Raw genomic sequence first — 25,532 nt, 5'->3', positions numbered from 1 at the left:
CCCCCCGCCGCAGCAGCAGCAGCAGCAGCAGCAGCAGCAGCAGCAGCTCGCAGCTACAAGACCGTGCTGCTGGGCGAAGCTTCTGTAGGCAAATCCAGCCTCGTGCTGCGGCTGGTGAAGAACAGCTTCAGCGAAGCCATGGAGACGACGATTGGAGCCGCTTTTTTCGCTAAGTCCGTCGAAGTCGACGGAAATTCGGTGAAGTTCGAAATCTGGGACACGGCCGGCCAAGAGCGCTTCGCCTCGCTGGCCCCGATGTACTACCGCGGGGCCGCTGCAGCGGTGGTCGTTTTTGACCAGACCAGTGGTCCATCGTTTGGCCGTGCGCAGCAGTGGGTGCAGCAGCTGCGGCTCAGCAGCAACGCGGGGGTGGTGATAGCTTTGGCAGCAAACAAGGCCGATCTGCTGCAGCAGCAGCAGGTGGATGCTGCAGCAGCAAGGCAGTTTGCTGCCGATAATGGACTTCTTTTCCTCGAAACTTCCGCGAAAACTGGACAAAATGTCCTCCAACTCTTCCAGATGATCGCCCGCAGACTCCTCCAGCAGCAGCAGCAGCAGCAGCAGCAGCAGCAGCAGCCACAGGGCCTCCACACCGTCCAGCTCACGGCGGACCCGGGGGGGCCCCCGGGGGGCCCCCTCGCCACCAAGCTGGGCTGCTGCGGCTCCGCTTGAGTCTTCTTTCTTTCTTCTTCTTTTTTCTTTCTTTCTTTCTTTCTTCTTTTCCTTTTCTTTCTTTCTTTATTTCTTTTTCTTTTCTTTCTTTCTTTCTTTCTTTCTTTCTTTTTTTCTGCCTTTCCAAAAAGCTGCGCCTCAGCCACGCCTTCTGAGGTGTACGTACACCCCGCCGCCGGTGTTGGGGTGTACGTACACCCGGCGGCGCCCCACAAAGGCCCCGCGACTGCTGCAGAGGAAAAGTTTCCGCAAATTCCCAAAACTGCTTTTAGAACTCAAGACTTCTTTTCGTGTCTTCTTGCAATCCAAAAGCAAACAAACTCCACAAAATGGGTCCTTTTTCCGGACCCAGGGGCCCCGCGAACCTGGGGGGCCCCTCCCGGGGGCCCCACACAAGCAGAGGGGCCCCCCGGCTGCTCCGAGGGGCCCCCGGGGGGCCCCCAGAATACCTAAACCCACACCTTAAGGGGCCCCTGCTGCCCAGCGGGGGCCCCCAAGAGGGCCTCAGGAGGTCCCTCTGGGGGCCCCTCAGGGGGGCCCCTCAACGGGACCCTTAGGGGGGCCCCTCAGGGGGCCCCTTAAGGGGCCCGTCAAGGGGCCCCTTAGGAAGGCCTCTCAGGGGTCCCTCAAGGGGCCCCTCAAGGGGCCCCTCAAGGGGCCTCAGGAGACTCAGGAGAGCCCCTCAGGGGGCCCCGCAGGGGGCCCCTCAGGGGGCCCCTCAGGGGGCCCCTCAGGGGGCCCCGCAGGGGGCCCCGCAGGGGGCCCCTCAGGGGGCCCCTCAGGGGGCCCCCCTGGGGCTGTAGGCAGTGCGTTTGGTGTTGTTGGTTAGTTGGACTCTTTTGTTGTTTTTTGCGGAGTTGAAGAAAAGTGAAGAAGTCTTTGAGCTGCTGCAGCAGCTTCTGCTTCCTTAGGGGCTTCCTTTAGCTGCTTTAGAAGTGCTGCTGCTGCAGCTTTTCAGTGCTGCTGCTGCAGCAAAAGCTGCAGCAGCTTTTGCTTCCTTAGGGGCTTCCTTTAGCTGCTTTAGAAGTGCTGCTGCTGCAGCTCTTCAGTGCTGCTGCTGCAGCTCTTCAGTGCTGCTGCTGCAGCTCTTCAGTGCTGCTGCTGCAGCTTTTAAGTGCTGCTGCAGCAGTTGTTTCGCGCTGCTGCGGGAGTTATTTAGTGCTGCTGCGGGAGTTTTTAAGTGCTGCTGTAGGAGTTTTCAACTGCTGCTGCTGCAGTTTCTAACTGCTGCTGCAGCAGTTCTCACGTGCTGCTGCAGCAGTTCTCACGTGCTGCTGCAGCAGTTCTCACGTGCTGCTGCAGCAGTTCCCACGTGCTGCTGCTGCTGCACTTTTTGAGTGCTGCTGCTACGGCTTCTGGTGTCTAGACACCTCAAACAGCTTCAGGTGTCTAGACACCTCAAACAGGTCCTTGCGGGCAGTTTGAGGTGTCTAGACACCCGAGACTGCAGCAAAGAGAAGCCAATGAAATGAAAAACAAAAAACAAAATTAATTTCAACAAAAGTCCAAACCCTCGTTGCAGAAGGGCCCCCAGGAGCCCCAGCGGGGCCCCCAGGGGCCCCCAAACCCTTTGGGGGCCCCGCAGCAGCAGCCCTCCAGCTGCTGCGGGGGCCCCCAGGGGCCCCCAGGGGCCCTCAGGGGCCCCCAGGGGCCCCCAGGGGTTTCCAGATACTATTGGGGGGCCCCCCTTATCTTTGTTTTGCTGCAGCTTCAGTTGGGTTCTGCTGCTTCTGCCCACAGCAGCAGCGTTTTGTACATTCCCTTACACCCCCAATTTACCCTGACTCCTCGCTGCTGCTGCTGCTGCTGCTGCTGCTGCTGCTGCTTCCAAGCGAACGAAGGAAGCCGCACGACTAGGGAGCTGCGAGAGGCCCCGGCCTGGCCAGGGGGGCCCCTCGGGGGCCCCCCTGGGGGCCCCTCTGGGGGCCCCCAGAAGCAAAGAAGGGCCCCTTCATTTGGCGAGGGTTTAGGGTTTTGGCAAATGACGCAGCTGCTGCCGTTTGCTGCTGCTGCTGCAGCAACTGGGGGGCCCGGGAGGCCCCTCACGCAGGTGACCCCGGGGAGAGCAGCAAAAGGGGACTTGTCTTTATTTCTTTTTGCTGCTGCCCCTTTTTGGATTGGGTCTTGGGGGGCCCCTGCAGCAGCAGCAGCAGCACTTGCTGCTTCAAATGTGTCTTTTGGACCCTTTTTGGTCCCTTTTGCTGCTGCTTCCACGCCCCCAGACCCCACAACACTTTCTGCTGCTGCTGCTGCTGCTGCTGCTGCTGCTGCTGAGCTCTCTTCCTTTATTTCCCACGGCTCGCACCTCCACACGTAATGACAAACACCTGAAGGGGGGCCCCCCGAGGGGCCCCCCGAGGGGCCCCCCGAGGGGCCCCCCGAGGGGCCCCCCAAGGGGGCCTCCAAGGGGCCCCCTAGGGGGGCCCCCAACGAGGGTTTGGGGGCCCTTTCGGGGGCCCCCGAGGGGCCCCCTTGAGGGCCCGCGTGGGCGTTTCCTTGAGGGGCCCGCGGGGGCCCCTCTGGAGAGGCCTCAGGGGGGCCCCCTGGGGGCCCCCCAGCGGCCTCTCCAGGGGGGCCCCCCGGGGGGCCCCCTAGGGTTTTTGTTTCGGGTCTTGGGGGCCCCCAAACCCTAGGATAGGGTATAGGGGGCGGGGGTTTATAGGTCTGTGAAACCCCCCAGCTAACCACTTGCGGCAGCGCCTCCTGCGCGCCGCCCCCGCCGCCGCTGCTGCTGCTGCTGCTGCTGCTGCTGCTGCTGCTGCTGCTGCTGCTGGTTTGGGGCGCAGCAACGAGGGCCAGCACGCGGGAGTCTGAGCAGCTGAGGGCCCCCAGGGGGGCCCCCACAGGGACCTTTTGGGGACAGTCTTCGCGGGGACTTAAGTGGAAAGGGTTTACTTGTCCCCCCGTGTTGAGGCCGAAGCCAACTGCTGCTGCTGCTGCTGCTGCTGCTGCTGCTGCTGCTGCTGTCAGCAGCAGGCAGCAGTGCGCGCCGCAGGCGCCGGGTGTACGTACACCTGGCCCGCGCTGTGGGGTCTCGGGTGTACGTACACCCCGCGCTGCTGCCACCCGCGGGCTGCTGCTGGCAGCAACAGAACTCCCCACAACTCCCAAACCCAATTCTCCGTATTTGTTCGAGCCCCACGAAAGCACAATTGCTGCTGCTGCTGCTGCTGCTGCTGCTGCTGCTGCTGCTGCTGCTGCTGCTGCTGCTGCTGCTGTTTGCTGCTGCTGGCTCGCAGAGGGCCACGGAGAAGTCGCCGCCGGCGAGGACGCAGGTGGGCCTGAAGGCGCTGTAGTCTGCTGCTGCTCTTACGAATTTGCTGCTGCTGCTGCTGCTGCTGCTGTCCCCCAACTGTCCCTTTTCATTGCATCCAAAAGAATAAATAAAATGATCTTCACTCAGCAGCAAAATGTGGTTCCAGCCGCAGGCCACCGAGTGTACAGACACCTCAGTCGGCACGCAGTAACACACCCGCGCAGGCAGCGCGCAGCTGCAGCGCGCACGCTGCTGCTGCGGCTCCTGCTGCTGCTGCTGCTGCTGCTGCTGCTGCTGCTGCTGCTTTGTGTTTGCTGCTGGCTCTCTTTGTGCTGCCTCTAGCTCCCTCAAATACACAAAGACAGAGTGCCGAGTGCTCAGAACTAAAGTGTCCTCAAACGCGCTCACGGAGACCACAGGGTCGCAGCTGCTGCTGCTGCTGCTGCTGCTGCTGCTGCTGCTGCTGCTGCAGTTTGTGGCTGGGCTGCTGCTGCAGCAGGTGGCTCCGTGCTGCTCTTCTACACAAAAATCCGAATGCAGCCACAAAGGCCTACAGAAAAGTTCGTTTGAACCTGGGGAGGGCAGCGCAGCCTCAGCAACAAATATTATGCTTTGGTTTGCTGCTGCTGCTGCTGCTGTTGCTGTTGTTGCTGTTGCTGCTGCTGCTGCTACTGTTGCTGCTCCGTGTGTTGCTGCTGCTGTTGGTGCTGCTGATGCTGGTGAAGTTGCTGTTGTTGCTGCTGCTGCTGCTTTTGTTTCAGCTGGTACTGGCATCGCTGCAGTTCCGCGTGTCCTTGATGCTGGAGATCTGGTTTCTTCTGCTGCAGTTGCTGCAGTTGCTGCTGCTGTTGCTGCTGCAGTTGCTGCTGCTCCCGCTGCAGCAGCTGCAGATGTTGTTGCTGCTGCTGTCTTCAAGTGAGATCCTGCAGCATCTGGGCAGCTGCAGCAGAAACGAAGGCGCGCTGTCCACGGCTGGAAATGGATGTGAGGCTTTTTTGGCAGCAGACATCGAAGTTGAAACTGTTTTAAATGCAAAACATTACAAATAAAATAAAAAAGGAGAAAAACTAATCCATTTGCAGCAGATTTACTGCAAGGAAATGCGAGAACTGTTCAAAAGTGAGAAGTTCAAACTTGACGCCGTCCGCGGAACGTGAACCGCGGTGTACGTACACCCGAGCGGAAGATTCTGGATGAAAGTAATAAAAAAGAAAATAAATTAATAAAAAAGAAAATAAAAATAAAAATTAAATAACTTTTCCGAAGTACTTTTATAAATCTGAACGCCGACAGCAGCTGCAGCCCCGAAACCCATCGAGCCGCAAACTCCAGGTGTCTGTACACCCGAGAGCGGCGCAGTGAAACTGGAAGTCTTTTGAACTTCGAAATATCATTTTATTTAAATTCAAAAAATTAAATCAATTCAATACACAAAATTGTGCCCTAAACCCTAAACCCTAAACCCTAAACCCTAGCCCATTAGGCTTTACTCCGCCTCCTAACACAAACTCGACTTGAGGCACTGTCGTAAACCCTAAAGCTAAAAACCCTAAACCCTAAACCCTAAACCCTAGACGCTGGATGCTAGATTTCCCATTGGAAGCCTAAACTCCGAGCTGTAAACCCTAAACCCTCAATTCTATAAACCCTCGTTTCACTAAGAGTAATGGATCTAAATGCAAATGCACTAAACCCTAAACCCTAAACACAAACAAAAACAAAAACAAAAAAATAAATTAAAAGATACAAATTAATGTGCAAAAAGCTGCAAGTGACCCGCCTCGCTTCCCCCTTAAACCCTAAACCCTAACACTCTTAAACACTAGCAACTGACGAAACCCTAAACCCTAGCAACTGCAGAAACCCTAAACCCTAGCAACTGCAGAAACCCTAAACCCTAGCAACTGCAGAAACCCTTAACCCTAGCAACTGACGAAACCCTAAACCCTAGCACGTTTTAAAGCCGATACTACTGATGCGGGCCTGCTGCGCCATTCTAGGGTTTAGGGTTTAGGGTTTAGGGTTTGGGTTCAGGGCGTAGGGCCTGCCGTTTAGGGTTTAGGGTTTAGGATTTAGCAGAGCAGAGCCTGCTGCGCATTTCTAGGGTTTAGGGTTTAGGGTTTCCGCTAGGGGTCTTGTTAGGGTTTAGGGTTTAGCAGAGGAGAACCCTCTTTGGGGGTTTGCAGTGCATTTCACCCAGAAGAACAAAAACAGCAAAACACCCCACAGCAGCAGCAGCAAAACACCCCACAGCAGCAGCAGCAAAACACCCCACAGCAGCAGCAGCAAAACGCCCCACAGCAGCAGCAGCAAAACACCCCACAGCAGCAGCAGCAAAACACCTCACAGCAGCAGCAGCAAAAGGGACTTTGTGGCTTCCCGCTTACTATCAGTAGCTCCTAGGGCCCCCGGGGCCCCAGGCGTGGGGGCCCCTCTTGGGTGTGTTGTCTGTGCTGCTGCTGCTGCTGCTGCTGCTGCTGCTGCTGTTGCTGCTAAGGGTTCACCGTGCTGCAGATACCTGTGGCAAGGAGGGCTGGCATTTGGGCAAAGGCCTATTTTGCTGCAGGAGAAAGCCTCAACAGCAAGACCTTCTGCTGCAGCAGCAGCAGCAGCAGCAGCTGCAGCAGCAGCAGCAGCAGCAGGGGCAGGTCTCAGAAGCAGCAACTGAGGCCCAGGAGTTAGACTTAGCTTTGCTGCAGAGTTTCTTTGCTGCTTTCGAGGTTCCGAGAAGCCCCTGAACTCCCCTAGTGCCCTCTAGTAAACCCTAAACCCTAAACCCTAAACCCTAAACCCTAAACCCTAAACCCTCGTAGACTGTTGAAAACCCTTGCACAGTTCACTGTACAAAAGCAGTTCTGGGGGCTGCGGGCTGCGGCCGGGGCCCCACAGCAGGTGTACGTACACCTCAAGGTGCACATACACTCGAGCGGTCGACGCGGTGTACAGACACCTCGAGGTGTCTGTACACCCCACAGCTGCTGCTGGGTATACAGACACCTCGAGGTGTACGTACACCCCAGCGGCTGCTGGGGTGTACAGACACCTCGAGGTGTACGTACACCCCAGCGGCTGCTGGGGTGTACGTACACCTCAAGGGCGCCCAGCCACCTCAGTGGCGCGGAGATTCGGGTGTACGTACACCCCAGCGGACAACTGGGTGTACGTACACCTCAGCGGCTGCCGCTGGGCTGTACGTACACCTCCAGAGCGCATGCACCTCTGGGGTGTACGTACACCAGAGCGCATGCACCTCTGGGGTGTACGTATACCAGAGCGCATGCACCTCTGGGGTGTACATACACCTCCAGAGCGCATGCACCTCTGGGGTGTACGTACACCCCAGCGCGCCGCTGGAAGGGCGAAGGCCCTCCGGCGGCTCTGAGGTGTACGTACACCTCAAGAGGGACACACTTGGAGCTGCCGATACACCTCAGAGCTCGCCAGACACCTCGAGAGACTGCATGCAGCTGCTGCATGCAGCTGCTGCATGCAGCTGCTGCATGCAGCTGCATGCAGTCTCTCGTATGTACACCTGGAGGCTGCACGTACAGCAGGGGTGTACGTACACCTCAGCGGAAGACAGGGGGGCCTGCAGGCTCCTCGGGTGTACGTACACCTCGGAGAGAGCTGCTGCCACTGCATCTTTCTAGCTCTTCAAAGCCAGCTGCTGCTGCTGCTGCTGCTGCTGCTGCTGCTGCTGCTGCTGCTGCTGCTGCTGCTGCTTGGTTTGGGGCTCAGTGCTGCCTTTGCATGTGCGCACTTTCTCTGGAAGGCGCTGCTACGCGTCCGCTGCTGCTGCTGCTGCTGCCGCTCTTGCTGCTGCTGCTGCTGCTGCTGCTGCTGCCAGGGGGTCTTCGCCCACGTGGCGGATAAAAAAGCGGCCAGCAGCAAAAGGGGCGGGACTTTGGGGACAGTTGAGGGGGGACTCCCCAGAAAGTATCCCTGTGCTGCTGTCGGTTCTCGTGCTGCTGCTGCTGCTGCTGCTGCTGCTGCTGCTGCTGCTGCTGCTGCTGCTGCTGGGCGCCTCAGCACTGTGTGATGCTGCCCAAGAGAGCCCTTGGCGGCCTGCTTCCTCTTCCTTTCCATTTGGCTTCTCTTTGCTTCGAAACTGGGGCAGGCTTGCTGCTGTTTGCTGCAGCTGCTGCTGCTGCTGCTGCTGCTGCTGCTGCAGTTGCAGTTGCTGCTGCTGCAGCTGCTGCTGCTGCTGCTGCTGCAGTTGCTGCTGCTGCAGCTGCAGCTGCAACGCTTGTTGCTGTTGCTGTAGCTGAGTCTGCTGCTGCTGCTGCTGCTGCAGTTGTGGATGCTGGAGCTGCTGAAAGTTCTGCTGCTGCCCCTGCTGATGAAGCTGGTGGAACTGTTGCTGCTGCTCTTGCCCCCGCCTCTGCTGCTGGAGCTGCAGCTGCTGGAACTGTTTCTGCTGGAGCTGCTGCTGCTGGAACTGTTGCTGATGAAGCTGCTGCTGCTGGAGCTGCTGCTGCGGCTGTAGCTGCTGCTGCTGGAGCTGCTGCTGCGGCTGTAGCTGCTGCTGCTGCAGCAGGCAGTGCTGCTGCCGCTGCTGCTGCTGATACCACAAGCGCGCCGAAGAGTGGGGTGAGCCGCTCAGCATTTGGCTGCTGCTGCTGTAGTTGTTGCTGCTGCTGCTGCTGCCATAGCCCTTGCTGCTGCTGCTGCTGTAGCCGTTGTTGTTGCTGCTCGCGTAGCTGTTGCTGCTGCAGCCGTAAGTGTCGTTGTTACTGCCGCCGTAGCCGTTGCTGTTGCTGCTGCCGTAGGCGCTGCTGCTGCTGCTGCTGCTGCTGCTGCTGCCGTAGCTGGTGCTGCTGGGCGTGGCAGCAGCAGCAGCAGCAGCAGCAGCAGCAGAATGGAAGAAGCCCGTGAGAGGCCTGAAGGGACTGTCTCCTCGCTGCGCAGCTGTGCTGCTGCTGTTTCTCTTAAGAGCTCTTCCTGCAAAAGAGCTGATGAAGTCCCGCAAGAATGCTGCTGCATGCTGCTGCTCTTTTGTCTCTTCTTTTGCTGCTGCTGCTGCTGCTGCTGCTGCTGCTGCTGCTGCTGCTGTTGCTTCGGTCTCCGCTTCTGTGTCTGTCTCCGTCGCCTCGCGCGGGCTTGTCTCCGGCGTGTTCTTGAAAGACACTCGCGCTGCGCTGCTGCTGCTGCTGCTGCTGCTGCTGCTGCTGCTGCTGCTGCTGTTTGGGGACGCAGCAGCACGGGAAGACCGAAGGGCAGACGGCGCCCGTAAGGGAGACAGAGACACCTGGGGGGCCCCCTGGGGGGCCCCCTGGGGGCCCCTCAAGCCTGCAGCCAGCAGCAGCAAAGTAAAACAATTGCATATATAATATATAAATATGTATATATACGAAAATATATATATATTATGTGTATATATACATATACATATATATATTATATATTATATATATATATATACATATATATATATATTATATACATATATATATATATATGGGGCCCCTAGGGGCCCCCCAGCTTGCTGCCAGCAGCAGCACTTCAAAGCAAATGCATGCGCAACATATATGTAGCCAAAGACTCTTGAGGGGCCCCCGGGGGGCCCCCAGGGGCCCCCCAGGTTGCTGCCAGCAGCAGCAGCGCAGGGCAAGTGCATGCGGGCAAAGAAATATTCTTTAGACATTTCTTTGGCTCAGAAGGTCCTTTATATTTAATGCAGAAAAAGAATTTAGAGAAACATCGGGAAGCTCACTGATTTCCGCAGAGACGGGCTGGCCTTGCTGCTGCTGCTGCTGCTGCTGCTGCTGCTGCTGCTGCTGCTGCTGCTGCTGCTGCTTGTGCTGCGCTTGCTGGGCTACGTGATGAGTGGAATTGACGCGCCGTTTCTGGGACAAATCCAGATGCTGCTGCTGCGGGTGCTGGTGCTGTTGCTGCTGCTGGGCGGGTTCTTGCTGCCGCTGCTGCTGCTGCTGCTGCTGCTGCTGCTGCTGCTGCCGCTGCTGCGCAGCACCCGCGCTGCTGTATCGCCTTACAGGATGGCCCTTGTGGTGAGGGCTCTGCAGCGTCGGGCGAGAGAAGGTGGGGGGCGTGCTGGGGGTTCTGGGCGAAGGCGAAAACTGCTGCTGCTGCTGCTGCTGCTGCTGCTGCTGCTGCTGCTGCTGCTGCAGGAAGGATCTGCGGCTGGAAAGCTGCTGCGGTGTCTTTGCACCTCCAGCACGTCCGCTGTCCGGAGGGCTTCTGGGCGGGCTGACGAGAGCAGCAGCAGCAGCAGCTGCTGCTGCTGCTGTTGGCGCTGTAGTTGCTGTTGCTGCTGCTGTTGCTGGCGCTGCTGCTGCTGCTGCTGTAGTGGTTTGAGACGGCGCCTGCTGCTCAGCAGCCTTCTCGACCGGCGCTGCGTTTGTGGCAGGGCTTTGCTGCGGCAGCAACTGCTGCTGCTGCTGCGTGTGCTGCTGCTGCTGCTGATCCTGCTGCTGCTGCACGTGCTGCAGCTGCTGCTCCTGCTGCGCCGGCTGCTGCTGCTGCATGTACTCTGTGTACTGCTGCGACTGCTGCCGCTTGCTCCCGTGCTGCAGGAGCAGCAGCTTGTTACTGACGGTGTGAGGGGAGAACTTGCTGCTGCTGCTGCTGCTGCTGCTGCTGCTGCTGCTGCGGGCAGCAGCTAGCCGAGCTGAAAGCTGGGGAGAAACCTCCGCGGGCCAGCGAGAGCTCTTGAGCTGTTCAATAGCAACTTTCATTCGGTGCTGCAGAGAAGTTTGGGAAAAATAAAAATAAAAAATAAAACAAAATAAAATAAAAATAAAAATCAAACAAAAATAAAATAAAAACAAAGTAAATGCAGCATGCAGCTCTTCTGTTTAAACATGGATTTTTAAATTTTAAAAATTGATTTAAAAATAATTCTAATTGCCTTTATAGGCTTTTGTGCATGCGCCTGCATGCGCATGCAGCAGAGTGGATGGAGAGGCTTTTTAATTGAATAAAAAGGCAAAATATATCAATTTATTTCAAATAATTGTTTTAATTTAATTAATTTAAATTAATTAATTGCTGCGCACTTGTTTGCTCGCGAGGAAATCAATTTGTTGCTGCAGACAGAACAGCAGCAACGGGGTGTATAGGCAGCTCGCGCTGCTGCTGGGGTGTACGTACAGCTGCTGGGGTGTATAGGCAGCTCCGTCTGTTTTCTTTTTCTTTCAAATCTTCCTTCACTCATTTTATTTCTTGCTTTTGCTTAACTGTTTGCTAAACCCTAGAGGGGTTTGTAAACCCCAAACCACTTCCTAAACCCTAAACCCTCGGCCGTTTTCCAAACCCTAAACCGCTTTCTAAACCCTCGATTTCGATAAACCCTCGACTGTTCGCTAAACCCTAAAAAGGCTGCTAAAGGCTAAGCCACTTCGTTAAGTTAAAAATAATTTCCCAAATTTTCTTATAAACCCTAAACCCTAGACCCTAAACCCTAAACCCTTTTGTTATCTGCAGCTTCCAACTGTATCTAAACCCTAAGCCCTGAAGCGTGGACCCTGCTTCTACCTGAAGCACCTGAGTAGACTGCAAACCCTAAACCCTAAACCCTAAACCCTAAACCCTAAACCCTAGCCCTTTAGTTACCTGCAGCGCCTGAATAGATTTGGCCAAGTCGCCGACGCCGGCAGAAGCCTTTTCGCTGGACTGAATGGCACGCAGCTTAGCGCCCTACAAAAACACAAAAAAGGGTTTAGGGTTTAGGGTTTAGGGTTTAGGGTGCGAAAGCGGGGCCGGCTGCTGCGGAGGCAGCAGCAAATAAACCGCTCTTTTGGGGTTTTGCTGCAGCAGAAAAACAACAACCCCACCTTTACGAGGTCCAGTTCAGTTTTGATCTTTTGCATTTCTTCTTTGACTTCTTCCACGGCTTCCTGCGAAGCGGCTTGCTGCTGCAGCAAGAGAGCAGCAAAAAGGCGAAAAATAAAGAAGTTAAATAGAAAAAGAGAGATAAATAAATAATTATAAGTTAATTAAAGAAGATAAGACTAAATGAATTACAAAAATGCAACAAAAAGAAACAAAAAAGGCAAAAAAGTCAAAATTGCAGCAAGTGCAGCTGCCTATACACCCCAGCGCATGCATGCAGAGCTGCCTATACACCCCAGCGCATGCATGCACTGCTGGCTGCCGGGGTGTATGTCCACCTGGCGCTTTTGAACACTTTTTGTCAAGTTTTGGAAATCTTCTTTCAGTTGTCGAAACTCAACAACTCTCGACAAGTCCGGAGCTTTAGCCTGCAGCAGCAGCAGCAGCAGCAGCAGCAGCAGCAGCAGCAGCAGCAGCAGCAGCAGCAGCAAAAAGATTTCGAAAAAGAGAATTTTGAGCCGAAATAAATGGGCAAAGATCAGAGACAAATTATTGAAAAAAGACAAAAGAGGAAAAAGAGATAAAAGGGATAAATGCAAAAAAATTTAAATGAATTAAATAAATAAATCGAAAAATAAAAAAATTGCAAAAACTCCTTTTTGCTGCTGCCTTTACTGCGTCCACCATTAACAGCAGCAAATCCACTTCTTGCCCCTTCCACCCACGCATAAACCCTAAACCCTAAACCCTAAACCCTAAACCCTAAACCCTAAACCCTAAACCCTGTAGCCAGCCAGCGCGGTGCCTTTCACTCCCATTCAGGGTTTAGGGTTTAGGGCTCAGGTTTCACAGTGTGAAGATGATGATTTAGGGTTTAAGGTCAGGGCTCTTAGCCGGGATAAAGGGTTTAGGGTTTAGGGTTTAGGGTTTAGGGTTTAGAGCTTACAGCTTTTTGCAGTTGGTGGATCTGGGCGGCCTGCTGCTGAGCCTGTGCGCGTATCTGCTGCAGCTGCTGCTGCATCGCTGCTGCTTCGGCTGTGCTGCTGCTGCTGCTGCTGCTGCTGCTGCTGCTGCTGCTGCTGAGTTCTTTCAAAGAGACAAAAATCTGAGAACAGTTTTTCTTTAAAGCAGCAACTTCTTCTCTTAATGCTTCCAAAGCCTCCTGCGAGCAGCAGCAAAGGAAGCAGCAGCAAAGAAAGGGTTTTGGTAAACAGCAGCAAAAGTGCTGCAGCAAAGCCTAGTGAGCCGAGCCGCTGCTGCAGCAGCCTGCTGCTGCTGCTGCTGCGGCTGCTGCTGCTGCTGCTGCTGCTGTGCGCCGCTGCAGCAGCCTGCTGCTGCTGCTGCTGCTGCGGCTGCTGCTGCTGCTGCTGCTGCATGTAGTTCACAAAAGACATTTTGAGAAAAGAATTAAATAATGGATTTGAAAAGGAAAAAAAGAATTAAAAAGTCTTGCCTCAGCAGCAAGAAGTCTCTTTTGGTCTTTTTCTTCTTGGGATTTTTTCCTGCTGCACTCGAGGCCCATTTGCTGCTCGAGGTCCCCCAGGGCGCCCCGCAGCAGCAGCAGCTGCTCCTCTGCTGCTGCGCTGCTGGCCCGCAGCAGCAGCAGCTGCTCCTCTGCTGCTGCGCTGCTGGCCCGGAAAGCCCCAAAGTCCCCCTCAAGTGCATGCAGCTGCGAGCCCTGGCGGGCCAGCAGCCCCCGCAGCTGCAGCAAATCTGCAAGCAGCACTTTAAAAGGTAAACCCTAAACCCTAAACCCTAAACCCTAGGGTTTAGGGTTTCGACACTTTTCCAAACTTTTCTTCTTTGCTTTTGCTGCTAACCAAAGCTGCCTCAGTTGCAAAAGAAACTGCGTTTATAGAGGCTCTGCATGCGCCGAGCTGCTGCTGCTGCTGCTGCTGCAGCTGCAGCAGCAGCAGCAACTGCAGCAACTGCAGCAACTGCAGCAGCAGCAAACTGCAGCAGCAGCAACTGCAGCCGCCGCAGGCAAGCGCAAAGGGAGAAAGGGAAAGAAGGCAGAGGCCGGCTCCAGCACTCGCAGTCAGGGTTTAGGGTTTAGGGTTTAGGGTTTAGGGTTTAGGGTTTAGGGTTTTACCTTCTGCGTTGAGGCGCTTCAAGTCGGCGCTCAAAACCCCCACTTCGAGGAGCCACTTTTGGTGAAGTTCTCCAGACCTTTTTAAACACTTTTTGATTTCTTTTTCGATTTCTTTTTTAATTTCTTTTTCAACTTCTTTTTCAATTTCTTTTTCAACTTCTTTTTCAACTTCTTTTTTAATTTCTTTTTCTTTTTCTTTTTCAACTCCTTGGCCTTCCAAACCCTTCTGCTGCGGCTGCTGCAGGCAGCTCACTTGGCCCTTCAGCCCTTGCGACACACCCTAAACCCCAAACCCTAAACCCTAAACCCTAAACCCTAAACCCTAAACCCTAAACCCTAAACCCTAAACCCTAAACCCTAAACCCTAAACCCTAATGCCTAGACCCTAAACCCTAGATCTTAAGCCCTAAACCCTTAATACTGATACTACTGCCGTGTTCAGTGCGCAGCTTCGTGCATGTAAGTGTTCCTAGTGGAAGCTCAAGCCCCACTCCTAACCCTAAACCCTAAACCCTAAACCCTAGACGCTCAACCCTAAACCCTAAACCCTAAACCCTAAACCGAATGGCCACGAGTGCGCTTTCTACTTCAGTGGGAAATACGACAGGGCACACAATGCAAGCAATGGAATGTGGAATTCAGGGTTTAGGGTGCCTCAAAGGTCTCTAGGGTTTAGGGTTTAGGGTTTAGGGTTTAGGGTTGTCTTCAGCGTTGGGATTAGGGTTTAGGGTTTAGGGTTCAGCGTGCGTTTCAGTCCTTCAGGCTTTAGGGCCCTCGTTTTGAGGGGAGCTTGGCTCCCGGGGGTTTAGGGTCTAGGGTGCAGGTCCTAGGGTTTAGGGTTTAGGGTTTAGGGTTTAGGGTTTACCTTCTAGGTCTTTGATAATGACATCGAGCTCGGAAACAACAGCCCGCAAGTGAGAAGAGCACGAAGGGGGGCGGCGAGGGTTTTCCACAAACCCTAATTCCATATACTCTAAATCAGAGACTGCCATTTCAGTTTAAGCTGCTGCTCCAAACCCTAGCTTTGTTGCAGCAGCAGCCTCGCGGCTGCTGCGGGTTTCGGCGCGGAGGCGCAGCAGCAGCAGCAGCAGCTGCAGCAGCAGCTGCTGCTGCTGCCGCTGCTGTGCAGCTGCTGCTACTGCTGCAGCCGCTGCCGCCGCTGCTGCTGCTGTGCAGGTGCTGCCGCTGCAGCCGCTGCTGCTGCCGCCGCTGCTGCTGCTGTGCAGGTGCTGCTGCTGCAGCCGCTGCTTAAGGACGGCGAAGGGCTGCTGCGCTGCTGCAGCGTGACCAGTGGACCACAGGGCTGGTTGCTCTCCGATGCAGCAGCCGCCACCACGGCTGCTGCTGCTGCCTCAGCCCGATCTATTAATGCAAACTGCAGACTTCTAGCTGCAGCAAAGAGGAAATTGGAAATAATAAATCAAACAAAAAGGAAAAGAAGAGCTTTTCACTTCAGTCCATCTGCGCGGATCTGCTGCAGCTCCTGCTGCTGCAGTGCCACCCGATCCGCGGGTTCTGTGCACTCAATTGCTCAAAAAAACGCAGAAAAGTAAAAAAAGAAGAATAAAAGACTTTAAAGTCTTTATATATTTATATTTAACATTTATTGCGGAAGATTTCCGCGGAATCTTCCCAGGGGCCGCTCGCCGTCTTGCGTCGATGGGCAACGGACAGGCTGCCCGGGCTGGGCGGCGGCAGCGGAAACCGCGGGGGAAACAGGAAAGTTTTATCCTTTTAAAGTTGAATTAATAAAAACAATTCATTTTAAGAAAAAAGAGAACAAAATGGAGTTCAGGAAGGCAAAGACAGACCCGTTTTCCCTCGAGGCTGCTGCGGCGCAACGCAGCGGGCGTTCACTGTCTCGCGGTGTACGTACACCCCAACGACCGCAGCAAAAAGAACCGCCGTTTCGCCTTTTCTGCAGTTCTTTTGAGCCGATCTTTTAATTCTTTTGAACAGATCTTTTAATTTATGAAAACTTGTTCAGTTTTTGGCGGTTTTTCCCCGAGATCGCGAGAAAACGCACACCAACTTGCATGAGTGGGCTCCCGCCGCGGCGAACGCCGACAGCCTCCACGCCTCTACAAAGAACTCCAAAACTTCTTTCTAAAAATAAAAAAAGATTTAAATAAATGAATTATAAAGAAACTTTAAAACTCGAGAAGTTCAGCGCTGCGGCTGCGCAGCCCGGGCGTTCAACTCTAAGCCGCAAACCCCAAAAGAGCGGTTGCAAACCCTAAACCCTAAACGCCGGCGCTGCACTCTTCCGCAAACCCTAACGAATTATTGCAGCCAAAAAGTCGGGTTTTATTTATTTCGGATAATCTAAAAAGTTATCTTTTATTGCATTAATAAATGCAATAAAAGATAACTACAAGTCCCTTTAAATGCAGTTCAAATAAATCAATTTACTGCTGCTTCCAACTCGCTGGCCCAGAGCCTCTAGGCAGAGAAAACTGCAGCTAGCTGCGGCTAGCTGTGGCTAGCTGTGGCTAGCTGTGGCTAGCTGTGGCTAGCTGCAGCTAGCTGCGGCTAGCTGTGGGAACACTCTTTCTAGGGGCCAGAATAATATGGGCAAAGCTAATGGCTTTGTAGCTGCAGCGCTGGCCAAGTGCTGCTGCACTGCAGCAGCAGCAGCGAGCAGCAGCAGCAGCAGCAGCAGCGTGCAGCAGCAGCAGCAGCAGCGTGCAGCAGCAGCAGCAGCAGCGAGCAGCAGCAGCAACAGCAGGTGTGGAGGGCCTTAGCCCCCTCTTACTGCCTTTTAGCTTTCCGGCTGCTGCTGAGAGGCCGTCCGTCAGCGAAGCCCAAAGCGAAGCCTTAAACCCTAAACCCTAAACCCTAAACCCTAAACCCTAATCCCTAAGCCCTGGCGGTTTGTCTCTTTCTCGAGGCTTAATCGCCGCAAGGCCTACAGAGTAAAAGGAAAGCTTTCAAAGATATGAAGAGCCTGGCTGCAGTTGCGGTGTACGTACACCTGCTGAGGTGTCTGCGCACCTCCCAGGTGTACGTACACCTCGCGGGGTGTACGTACACCCGGAGCACAGCGCAGCAAAAGGGCCTCTTGCTGCTTTCTGCAGCGCAGTGCGGGCCGCGGCTCAGTTTCCAAACCCCAAACCCTAAACCCTAAACCCTAAACCCTAATTTAGGGTTTGGGATTTTTCTGTCGCCGAGGGGACAGTGAAATGTTCAACTTGTCAGACGCCAAGTCCATCAAATCGGCAAACAGCTTTTCATCCGTGGGGGCCCCACAGCCTGCAGGGGCCCCTCTGGGGCCCTTATTGGGGCCCCCTTCGGGGGCCCTCTGGAGGCCTCCTGGGGGCCCCCACGTGCCGTAGCTGGAGAAGCTGCTGCTGCTGCTGCTGCCTTGCTGCTGCTGCTGCTGCAGTATTGGCTGAGTTGCGAGGGGACTCCCGCTGCAGCTCTGAGGGCTTTGGCTCGGCTGCGGCAGCTGCAGGGGCCCCTGGGGCCCCCAGGGGGGCCCCCCTAGGGCCCCTCCCCTGTACCCTTCTAGGGGCCCCCCTGGGGCCCCGCCCGCGCTCCCCTCCAGGGGCCCCGGTAGGGGCCCTTCAGGGGGGCCCCCTAGGGGCCCCGGCAGGGGCCCCTCAGGGGGGCCCCCCAGGGGCCCCTCCGGGGGCCCCTTGGGTACCAGGAAGTCCGGAGTGGGGGGCCCCTCGAGCCAATAAGTTGCATTTAGCTGCTCCAAGTCTGCATCCGAACTGGGGGCCCCCGAGGCCGTCAAGTGCGCAGCAGATGAGGGGCCCCCCGTGGCAGTTGCTGCAGCAGAGGGGCCCCCCCCCCGCGGCGACGGAGACCCAGAGGAGGCCGCCAAGTCTGCAGCAGCAGCAGCAGCAGCAGCAGCAGCAGCAGCAGCAGCAGCAGCAAGAGCAGTGGCAGCTGAGCAGTGGAGGAGGCGGCAGCAGCCACAGAAGCTATAGGAGCAGCAAAAGCAGCAGCCGCGACGAGGAATGGTGCTAGCAGCAGCAGCAGCACAGCAGCAGCAGCAGCAGCACAACTGCAGCAGCAGCAGCACAACTGCAGCAGCAAAGCACGAACATGCAGCGCAGCAGCAGCAAATCAACATCTCATTTGAGCTGACCTAAAAGATCGATTTCCTCCAAACTTTTGTTCGCAGAAAGAGGGAGGGCCACCGGGTCTGCTGCAGCAGCCTGCTGCTGCTGCTGCTGCTGCTGCTGCTGCTGCTGCTGCTGCGGTTGCGGCAGCTGCTGCTGGTAGGGCAGTTGATCTGTCTGCCTGCGGCGGCTAGCCATTTGCTGCTGCTGCTGCTGCTGGGACTGCCCAGCTGCTGCACCAGCAGGAAGAGCAGCAGGAGGAGCAGCAGCAGCAGCAACAGGAGCAGCAGCAGCAGCAGCAACAGCAGGAGCAGCAGCAGCAAACGCAGATGGGGGATCCCTGTAGAGCGATGCATCGTACTGAGGGTCCAGGATCGTTCCGGCTGCACGAAAGCAAAGCCGCGACAAACCCTAAACCCTAAACCCTAAACCCCAAAACCCTGAACCGTGAACTCTAAACCCCAAGCCCCAAACCCTAAACCCTAAGCTCCAAACCCTAAACCCTAAACCCTAGAGCCTAGACACTAGACCCCGCCCTCAGCAGCCCGGAGCCAAGACCCCGACTACCTAGATCCTCAGACCCAAACCCCAAACCCCAAACCCTAACCCCCAAACCCAAAACCCCAAACCCTAAACCCTAAACCCTAAACCCTAAACCCTAAACCCTAAACCCTAAACCCTAGGACGCACGCCTGTAGAAGAGCTGAAAGCTGAGCCCGTTGACCCTCAAAGCGAAGGCCTGGAGGTGGGGCTCATAAATGAGGCTGAGGAGATGGCCCTGCAGCGGCCAGCTGTGTTCGAAGCCCGCAGACCTTAATCTGAAATAAATAAATAAATAAATTAATTAATTAATTAATTAATTAATTAATTAAATTAATTATTTAATTAATTAATTTATTTAATTTAATTGAATAGCCTCGCGGCGACGGGGGCGCGGCGAAGGAAGCAGCGGAAAAGAAGCAGGGGAGGAGGCTCTGTGGGCTGGCTAGGGTTTAGGGTTTAGGGTTTAGGGTTTAGGGTTTAGGGTTTACTGCTGCTGGGCGTAGATCAGCTGGCCGTCCATCAGGATTTTCTTTCTGCCGGAAATTTTCGAGTGGAAGAACTCGACTCGGTGGTTGACGCCCGCGATGCGGAAGTGCTATTCGCAAACCCCAAACCCTAAACCCTAAACCCTAAACCCTAAACCCTAAACCCTAGCCGCAGCCCCAAACCCTTTGCGCCGACAGCCACATTTCACAAGCAGGCGAAGGGCGACGAAGAGCGAAACGACGAGGGTTTGGGGTTTGCGGCGGGCTGCAGACCCAGCTGCGATCTAGAGCCTAGGGTTTGGGGTTTAGGGTTTAGGGTTTAGGGTTTAGGGTTTAGGGTTTGGCACCCATTGGTACTTGACTTTGCTGGCTTCAATGGTCTGTCCGACGTAGTCAATGGAGGCGCCCAGGGCCTCGACCTCTTCGTCTTCTCGGAGTTGTTCTTCTTGCATGTTTTCGAAACTTTGTTTGAATTTGAATTTATGATTTCTGGAATTGCAAAAAGACAAAAATCCCCAACAAGACGCGCGCTGGGGAGCTGGATGTACACCTGAAATCCCAGGGGCCACGACAGGCAAAGAAAGAGGCGGAAAGGGTTTTCTTTGCCATCGGAAAAGCCCCATTTCAATGGGCTTTCTCGCAAACCCTAAACCCTAAACCCTAAACCCTCGCGGGCGCCGCCGGAGCAGCCGGTGCGGCGGCGCGGACCGTCTAGGGTTTGCCACTGCCGCTTTTCCGCAAAGGCCTTTAAATTTTGAATTAAAAATAACTTTAATTAAAGAAATTTGACTCAAAAAAACTAAACAACTTCGAAATCGGACAAACAACGCGCGAAGATGACCCACAACTTGAGGTGTACGTACACCTCAGCTACTGCGGCCTGCACACATCGCCAAACCAACCGGCGTTTCGCCTCAAACGTCAATCATTTATTTATTTGGGATTTATTTTGAATTTACTTTTCATTTATTTCAAAGCGGAGCCGCACTGACACGCAAACACACACAAACCAGGGGGCCCCGCCACCCGCACGCCTCGGGCCCCTGGGGCCCCCAGCGAGCCTTGCACGGCAAACTGTGCCGCCCAGCAACTGCTAGGGTTTAGGGTTTAGGGTTTAGGGTTTGGGGATTTCGGCTTTTTCCCGTTTTGCGAAATTTCAAAATGGAGAGAGCGCGTTCCCCGCCGGGTGTACGTACACCCGAACGGGGGCTGCTCCCAGCAACCCCAGCAGCAGCAGCAGCAGCAGCAGAACTGCAGCAAGAAGTTGCTGCTGCATCTTTGGCCCAGGAATCCGCTGCGCTATTGTCGATGGCTAGCTGGCTAGCTAGCTAGCTGGCTAGCCAGCTGGCGGACAGCGGAAATGTGTGCAAATCGGTGACTAGCTACCCAGCTAGCTAGGTGACTAGCGGCCTAGCTAGCTAGCCACCGTAACGGGGTTTAATGGGTCGACAGCTAGCTAGCTAGCTAGCTGGCTAGCTAGCTAGCTAGCCAGCAGTTTGATCCTCTGGGCTAATGTATCCGCGCTCGCCTATTGACTACCTAGCTTAGTTCTGTCTTTAACGAGCCAGCTAGCTAGCTAGCTGGCCAGCCACCTAGCTAGCTAGCTAGCTAGCTAGCTAGCTAGCTAGCTAGCTAGCTAGCCAGCTAGCTCGATGGTTAGCTCTACAGCTAGCCTAACTCTCTGGCTAGCTAGCTAGCTAGCTAGCTAGCCAGCTAGCTAGCTAGCTGGTGCCCTGGAGCAGAGAAGATCTGCTTCACAGTATATACACTTTGCTGCACTGCCTCGAGGGCGAAGGCAGCGTAATTAACGCCAAGGGTTTAGGGTTTAGGGTTTAGGGTTTAGTGGCTGCGGTTAGTAGCTGAGTTTAGGGTTTAGGGTTTAGTTTTGGGGCCCCTACCACGCCGCTGAGGCCCCTTTTGGGGGCCCCCAAGGGCCTCCCTGAGGCCCTATGGAGGGATGGCAAGTGGGGGCCCCCTTAGGGGCCCCTAAAACCCCCTCAGGGGGCCCCCGGGGCCTCTTTTGCATGCATTTTTGGGGGCCCCCAGTACCCTTTGAAGTGACCTCGGGGGGCTCCTCTACAAGCCCTGGGGCCCCCTGAAGGCTGCCTTGAAAGCCCTACAGAAATATCTGCTGAGGGGACCTGGGGGCCCCCAGGGGCCCCCCCGGGGCCCCCCAGGGGCCGCAAAGAGGGGCCCCCCGGGGGCCCCTTCTCGGGGGGCCCCTGAGGGGCCCTCAAGAATTGCAACAGAGGCACGCGGTGGGGGACAGAGGGGAAAAGGAGATTTTGAGATTTTGAAAAATATATTTTGAGGAAATGAATTTTCAGTTTCAGCTTTTGCACAAGTCCTGTGGTGTACATACACCTCAGGGTACAGGCTGCAACATTTAATTCAAATTATTTTCTTTTTTACCCACATCTATGGGGGCCCTTTAGGGGGCCCCCATGGGCCCCTGAAGGGCCCCCGGGGGCCCCCAAGTGGCTTCTTCAGATTCCCTTCAAGGGGCCCCCAGAGGACCCTGGGGGCCCCCGGGGCCCCTGGGGCCCCTGGGGGCCCCAGGGGCCCCCCCGGCACCCCAGGCCTCGTGGGCTGTGGGGCCCCCAATGATAGGGAACTCTTGGGAAGAGTGTTGCTTTTTAAAAATAAAAATAAAAATAAAAATAAATAAAAATAAAAATAAAAATAAAAATAAAAAAATGATAATGGGGCCCTGGGGAGAGCCAGGGACTTGAGGTGTACGTACACCCGAAATCGAGGCCCCGGCGGCGCTGCTGCCGACATTTTTTATTTTTGTTTTTTGTCTTTTTCCTAATTTCCAGAAACTGCTTCATTACGCCTATTCTTCATGGCCCTGCCAAACCCTAAACCCTAAACCCTAAACCCTAAACCCTAGCGGGGCCCCGGGCCGCCTGCTCGTGGCCTTTCTCTGCAGCAGCAGCAACCCAGGGGGCCCCCATGCACAGCCGTCTGCTGCTTAGGGGGCCCCCCCTATCAAGGGGCCCCTTCTTGGGGGCCCCCTCGGGCGGGGGCCCCCCAGGGGCCCCCCTGGGGGCCCCCCTGGGGGCCCCCAGGCCCCAACTGGGGGTTTGCTGCTGCTCTGCTGCTGCCCAGGGCGGGTGTATGTACACCTCCGAGGCCCAGCAGCAAAAGCTAGCTGCCCCTCCTTCCCCTTCAGCAGCAGCAGCAGCAGCAACAGCAGCAGCAGCAGCAGCAGCAACAGCAGCAGCAGCAGCAGCAGCAACAGCAGCAGCAGCAGCAGCAGCAGCAGTGGCGTCTGCTCCCCTGCAGCGCCTCTTTCGTCCGGGGGGCCCCCAAGGACCCCCCCAGCCGAGGGGCCCCGGGGGGCCCCCCGAGGGGCCCCCCTGGGGGCCCCTGGGGCCCCAGGGGCCCCTAGCCAGGGGCCCCTTAAGGGGGCATTTGGGGTGTATGCTGAGCTCTGGGGTGTCTCTACAGCTCAGCCGGGGGGCCCCCCGCTGCTGCCTCTCCCACAGAAGGCCATGGGGGCCCCAAAGGGGGGCCCCCAGGGGCCCCCCAGAGGGTCTGGAGGGGGCCCCTTGGGGCCCCCCACAGGGTCTGGAGGGGGCCCCTTGGGGCCCCCCAGAGACCACCTGGAGGCCCCCCGTGAAATGCCCTTTACGAGCCACCTTAGGGGCCCCCTTGGGGGCCCCCTTGGGGCCCCCCTTAGGGGCCTCTTTGGGGGCCCCTTTAGGGGCCCCCCTGGGGGGCCCCCTAGGGGCCCCCCTGGGGGCCCCTTGGGGGCCCCCTGCAGCTCGGACACTTTCATCTTTGGTGGAGAGGGAGAAGGAGACCAACGCAGCGCCATTTCAGGTAATTCATTCTAAACCCTAAACCCTAGACCCTAAACCCTAAACCCTAAATGCTGTAACAGTAGCCTGAGGCCTAGTGACTTGCCTGCATGGTTCAGGATTCCAGCGAAGGATTAAGGATTTAGGGTTTCAGGGTTTAGGATTTAGGGTTTAGGGCTTAGGGTTTAGGGTTTAGAGTTTAGGGTTTAGGGTTTAGGGTTTAGGGTTTAGGGTTTAGGTTTTGGGTTTTTCAGGCGCCGAGGACGCTGGCAGAGGCTGAAGCTCTTGCGCTTCGCGCCCAGACTGAGCAGGGACTGACCCTCCCCGGTTTGTGTCTAAACCCAAAACCCTAAACCCTAAACCCTAAACCCTAAACCCTAGGCCGCAAGCCTGTAGAGGAAAGCTCTCAGCCTTGAAAGCCAAACCCTAAACCCTAGAAAGAGCTGTCTCAGAGACTGCCCAAGTGGCTGTGTGAGCCCTCATCCAAAGTGAGGTTTACGCTTCAAGGTTTAGGGTTTAGGGTTTAGGGTTTAGGGTTTAGGGTTTAGGGTTTAGGGTTTGGCCTGCAGGCGGCATTGTAGACCGTTACTTGCCCCCCAGAGACCCGAGCGCGTTGCTGCTGGAGCCGCACAAGTTGACTAGAGAGGAGCAGCGTTTTCAGATACTCTTCGCGGGCAAGCCAAACCCTAAACCCTAAACCCTAAACCCTAAACCCTAAACCCTAAGCCCTCATTTGAATTTAGGTGTTGCTTTCACCGGTGCTTGTCAAGTCATCCATGAAACAAACGGGACGCCGCCTCTCCAGAGTTAGACTTCGCGTTTATGGCCCGGGGTTTAGGGTTTAGGGTTTAGGGTTTAGGGTTTAGGGTTTAGGGTTTAGGGTTTAGGGTTTTGCTGTGCAGTGCTGCCGTGGCTTTTCTTCGGGTGTCTGCTGGCAACGCCAATGGTTCTCGCGAAGTACCACTGCAAGAAGCTGAAGGAGCGGCAGCAGAACTCGTGCGTCTGCCGAGGGTTTAGGGTTTAGGGTTTAGGGTTTAGGGTTTAGGGTTTAGGGTTTAGGGTTTAGGGTTTAGAGTGGGGGGGTTGAGGTGAGGCAGCATGAACGGAAAGCTCTGCTAAACATGCAACTGGCGCGCAGGCGCGACGGCGCGGAAACCACGGTTTAGGGTTTAGGGTTTAGGGTTTAGGGTTTGGGGTTTGCTTGCAGCGCTGCTTTGTCTCGGGAGCTGCAGCAGCAGCTGCTGGTGCCGCCGCTGCTGCTGCTGCAGTTTAACTCCATTAAAGAGTTAATAGAACAGCCTTTTGAAGTGCTGCTGCTGCTGCTGAATTCTGCTGCTTTCGGGGCCTCCACTGCTGCCTGCCTCTTCGCCGAAGTAGCGGCCCTCCTCGCGTAAACCCTAAACCCTAAACCCTAAACCCTAAACCCTAGGCCCTGAGCTTTGGGGTTCAGCTGCTGGCGGCTCGGCAGGCACGCTGCACTGGACCCGCGCTTCAAACCCTCAGGCGTTGCCCCAAACCCTCCAAGAACGCGACGCATTCTAGGGTTTAGGGTTTAGGGTTTAGGGTTTAGGGTTTGGTTTTTGCAGGACCCACGGCATAGACCTACCAATAGCCATATGCGACCTGAACGAAGGGGCCTCTTCTAATGCAAACCCTGGGGGCCCCCCCTCTCAAGAAACCCCACAAAAGGGGGCCCCACAGGGGGCCCCCACAGGCACGGGGGCCCCCAGTGGGGCCCCCGTAGGCATGGGGGCCCCCAGTGGGGCCCCCGCAGGCATGGGGGCCCCCAGTGGGGCCCCCGTAGGCATGGGGGCCCCCTGTGGGGCCCCCCAAAGCCTGCAGGAGCGTTTGTTTCCTGCTGCTGCTGCACCTTATTTGTTTTTGCTGCTGCCTGAGGGTTTGGGGGGAGAGCCTGCAGCAGGAGAGTTGGAAGATCTTGAAAATGAAAAGTTAATTAAATTAATTTTGAAAAAAGCAGCAGCAGCTCGCGTGCTGCAGCATGCTGCTGCTGTGAGGCCCGCTGCAGCAGCGCTTCTGGAGCAGGCGCAGGTAAACCGCTGCCGGGGGTTTAGGGTTTAGGGTTTGGGGTTTAGGGTTTAGGGTTTAGGGCTTGGGGCTCAGCGCGTAGGCAGGACTCAGGGTCTAGGGTTTGTGAGCTTCAGGGCCTAGAGCTGCGCAAGTAGTTACAAGTACTCGAGGCCTAGCCTATAGGGTTTAGGGTTTAGGGTTTGGGGTTTAGGGTCTAGGGTTTAGGGTTTAGGGTTTAGGGCCTGCAGTTCCTTCTTCAGCGCAGCCTCAGCGGGCAGCAGCAGAAGTCTTTCTTTCTTTGTTTTTGTCGCTCTTTATTATTTTTCTTTTTATTTTTTTATTTTTATTATCTTTTAATTCCTTTTTTCTTTTTATTTCTTTTAGGCAATCGACGAAGCAGCAGCAGATCTTCTACGCTGCGAATTCGCGGAAACATTTGTTGATGAATTCGCCCACTCAAAAGTCAACTCAAACACAGGGCCCCAGCCCCAGGGGCCCCCCCCTAGGGGCCCCTCTGGGGCCCCCTCTGGGGCCCCCCTTGCTGGGGGCCCCCCTGGGGGGCCCCCTGGGGGCCCCCCTGGGGGCCCCCCTGGGGGGCCCCCTGGGAGCGGCTCTGTGGGGAGCTGTGAGGGCCAACCGAAAGGGTCTTCTGGGGGCCCCCCTGGGGCCCCCCACGTAGATGGTCTGGGGGGCCCCCCTGGGGGCCCCCTGAAGGTAATGCGGCTGGCTGAGGCTTTGACAGCTTGCAGGGAGAGAAGGAGACAGAAATATTCCACTGTTATCGTTTAG

At 55.8% G+C, this 25,532-nt stretch overlaps 5 protein-coding genes across 5 annotated transcripts; 2 read left to right on the top strand and 3 right to left on the bottom strand.

Moving 5' to 3' along the window:
- Positions 1 to 138: 138 nt before the first annotated feature.
- Positions 139 to 672, top strand: ENH_00055700 (Ras family domain-containing protein, putative; the record flags this gene model as incomplete). Its single annotated transcript, XM_013581608.1, has 1 exon — positions 139 to 672. One exon carries the CDS (start codon positions 139 to 141, stop codon positions 670 to 672), a length of 534 nt encoding a protein of 177 aa, XP_013437062.1.
- Positions 673 to 3,352: 2,680 nt separating this feature from the next.
- ENH_00055690 (hypothetical protein, conserved) lies at positions 3,353 to 4,702 on the bottom strand (the record flags this gene model as incomplete). Its single annotated transcript, XM_013581607.1, has 1 exon — positions 3,353 to 4,702. One exon carries the CDS (start codon positions 4,700 to 4,702, stop codon positions 3,353 to 3,355), a length of 1,350 nt encoding a protein of 449 aa, XP_013437061.1.
- A 4,862-nt stretch (positions 4,703 to 9,564) lies between these two features.
- Positions 9,565 to 10,623, bottom strand: ENH_00055680 (hypothetical protein, conserved; the record flags this gene model as incomplete). Its single annotated transcript, XM_013581606.1, has 1 exon — positions 9,565 to 10,623. The coding sequence occupies one exon, from the start codon at positions 10,621 to 10,623 to the stop codon at positions 9,565 to 9,567; it is 1,059 nt and encodes a 352-aa protein (XP_013437060.1).
- Positions 10,624 to 16,953: 6,330 nt separating this feature from the next.
- ENH_00055670 (hypothetical protein, conserved) lies at positions 16,954 to 19,361 on the bottom strand (the record flags this gene model as incomplete). The annotated part of the gene is made up of 5 exons (XM_013581605.1): positions 16,954 to 17,642; positions 17,908 to 18,264; positions 18,572 to 18,699; positions 18,913 to 19,019; positions 19,257 to 19,361. 5 exons carry the CDS (start codon positions 19,359 to 19,361, stop codon positions 16,954 to 16,956), a joined length of 1,386 nt encoding a protein of 461 aa, XP_013437059.1.
- A 2,668-nt stretch (positions 19,362 to 22,029) lies between these two features.
- ENH_00055660 (hypothetical protein, conserved) lies at positions 22,030 to 25,532 on the top strand (the record flags this gene model as incomplete). The annotated part of the gene is made up of 6 exons (XM_013581604.1): positions 22,030 to 22,737; positions 22,970 to 23,042; positions 23,618 to 23,711; positions 23,923 to 24,105; positions 24,302 to 24,764; positions 25,128 to 25,532. 6 exons carry the CDS (start codon positions 22,030 to 22,032, stop codon positions 25,530 to 25,532), a joined length of 1,926 nt encoding a protein of 641 aa, XP_013437058.1.

The sequence above is a fragment of the Eimeria necatrix genome, genomic scaffold, assembly GCF_000499385.1.
Source record: "Eimeria necatrix Houghton genomic scaffold, Enh_scaff458, whole genome shotgun sequence".
Lineage (NCBI taxonomy): Eukaryota > Apicomplexa > Conoidasida > Eucoccidiorida > Eimeriidae > Eimeria > Eimeria necatrix.
The sequence above is the reverse complement of the archived record's forward strand: the minus strand, read 5'-3'. Positions and strand labels throughout refer to the sequence as shown.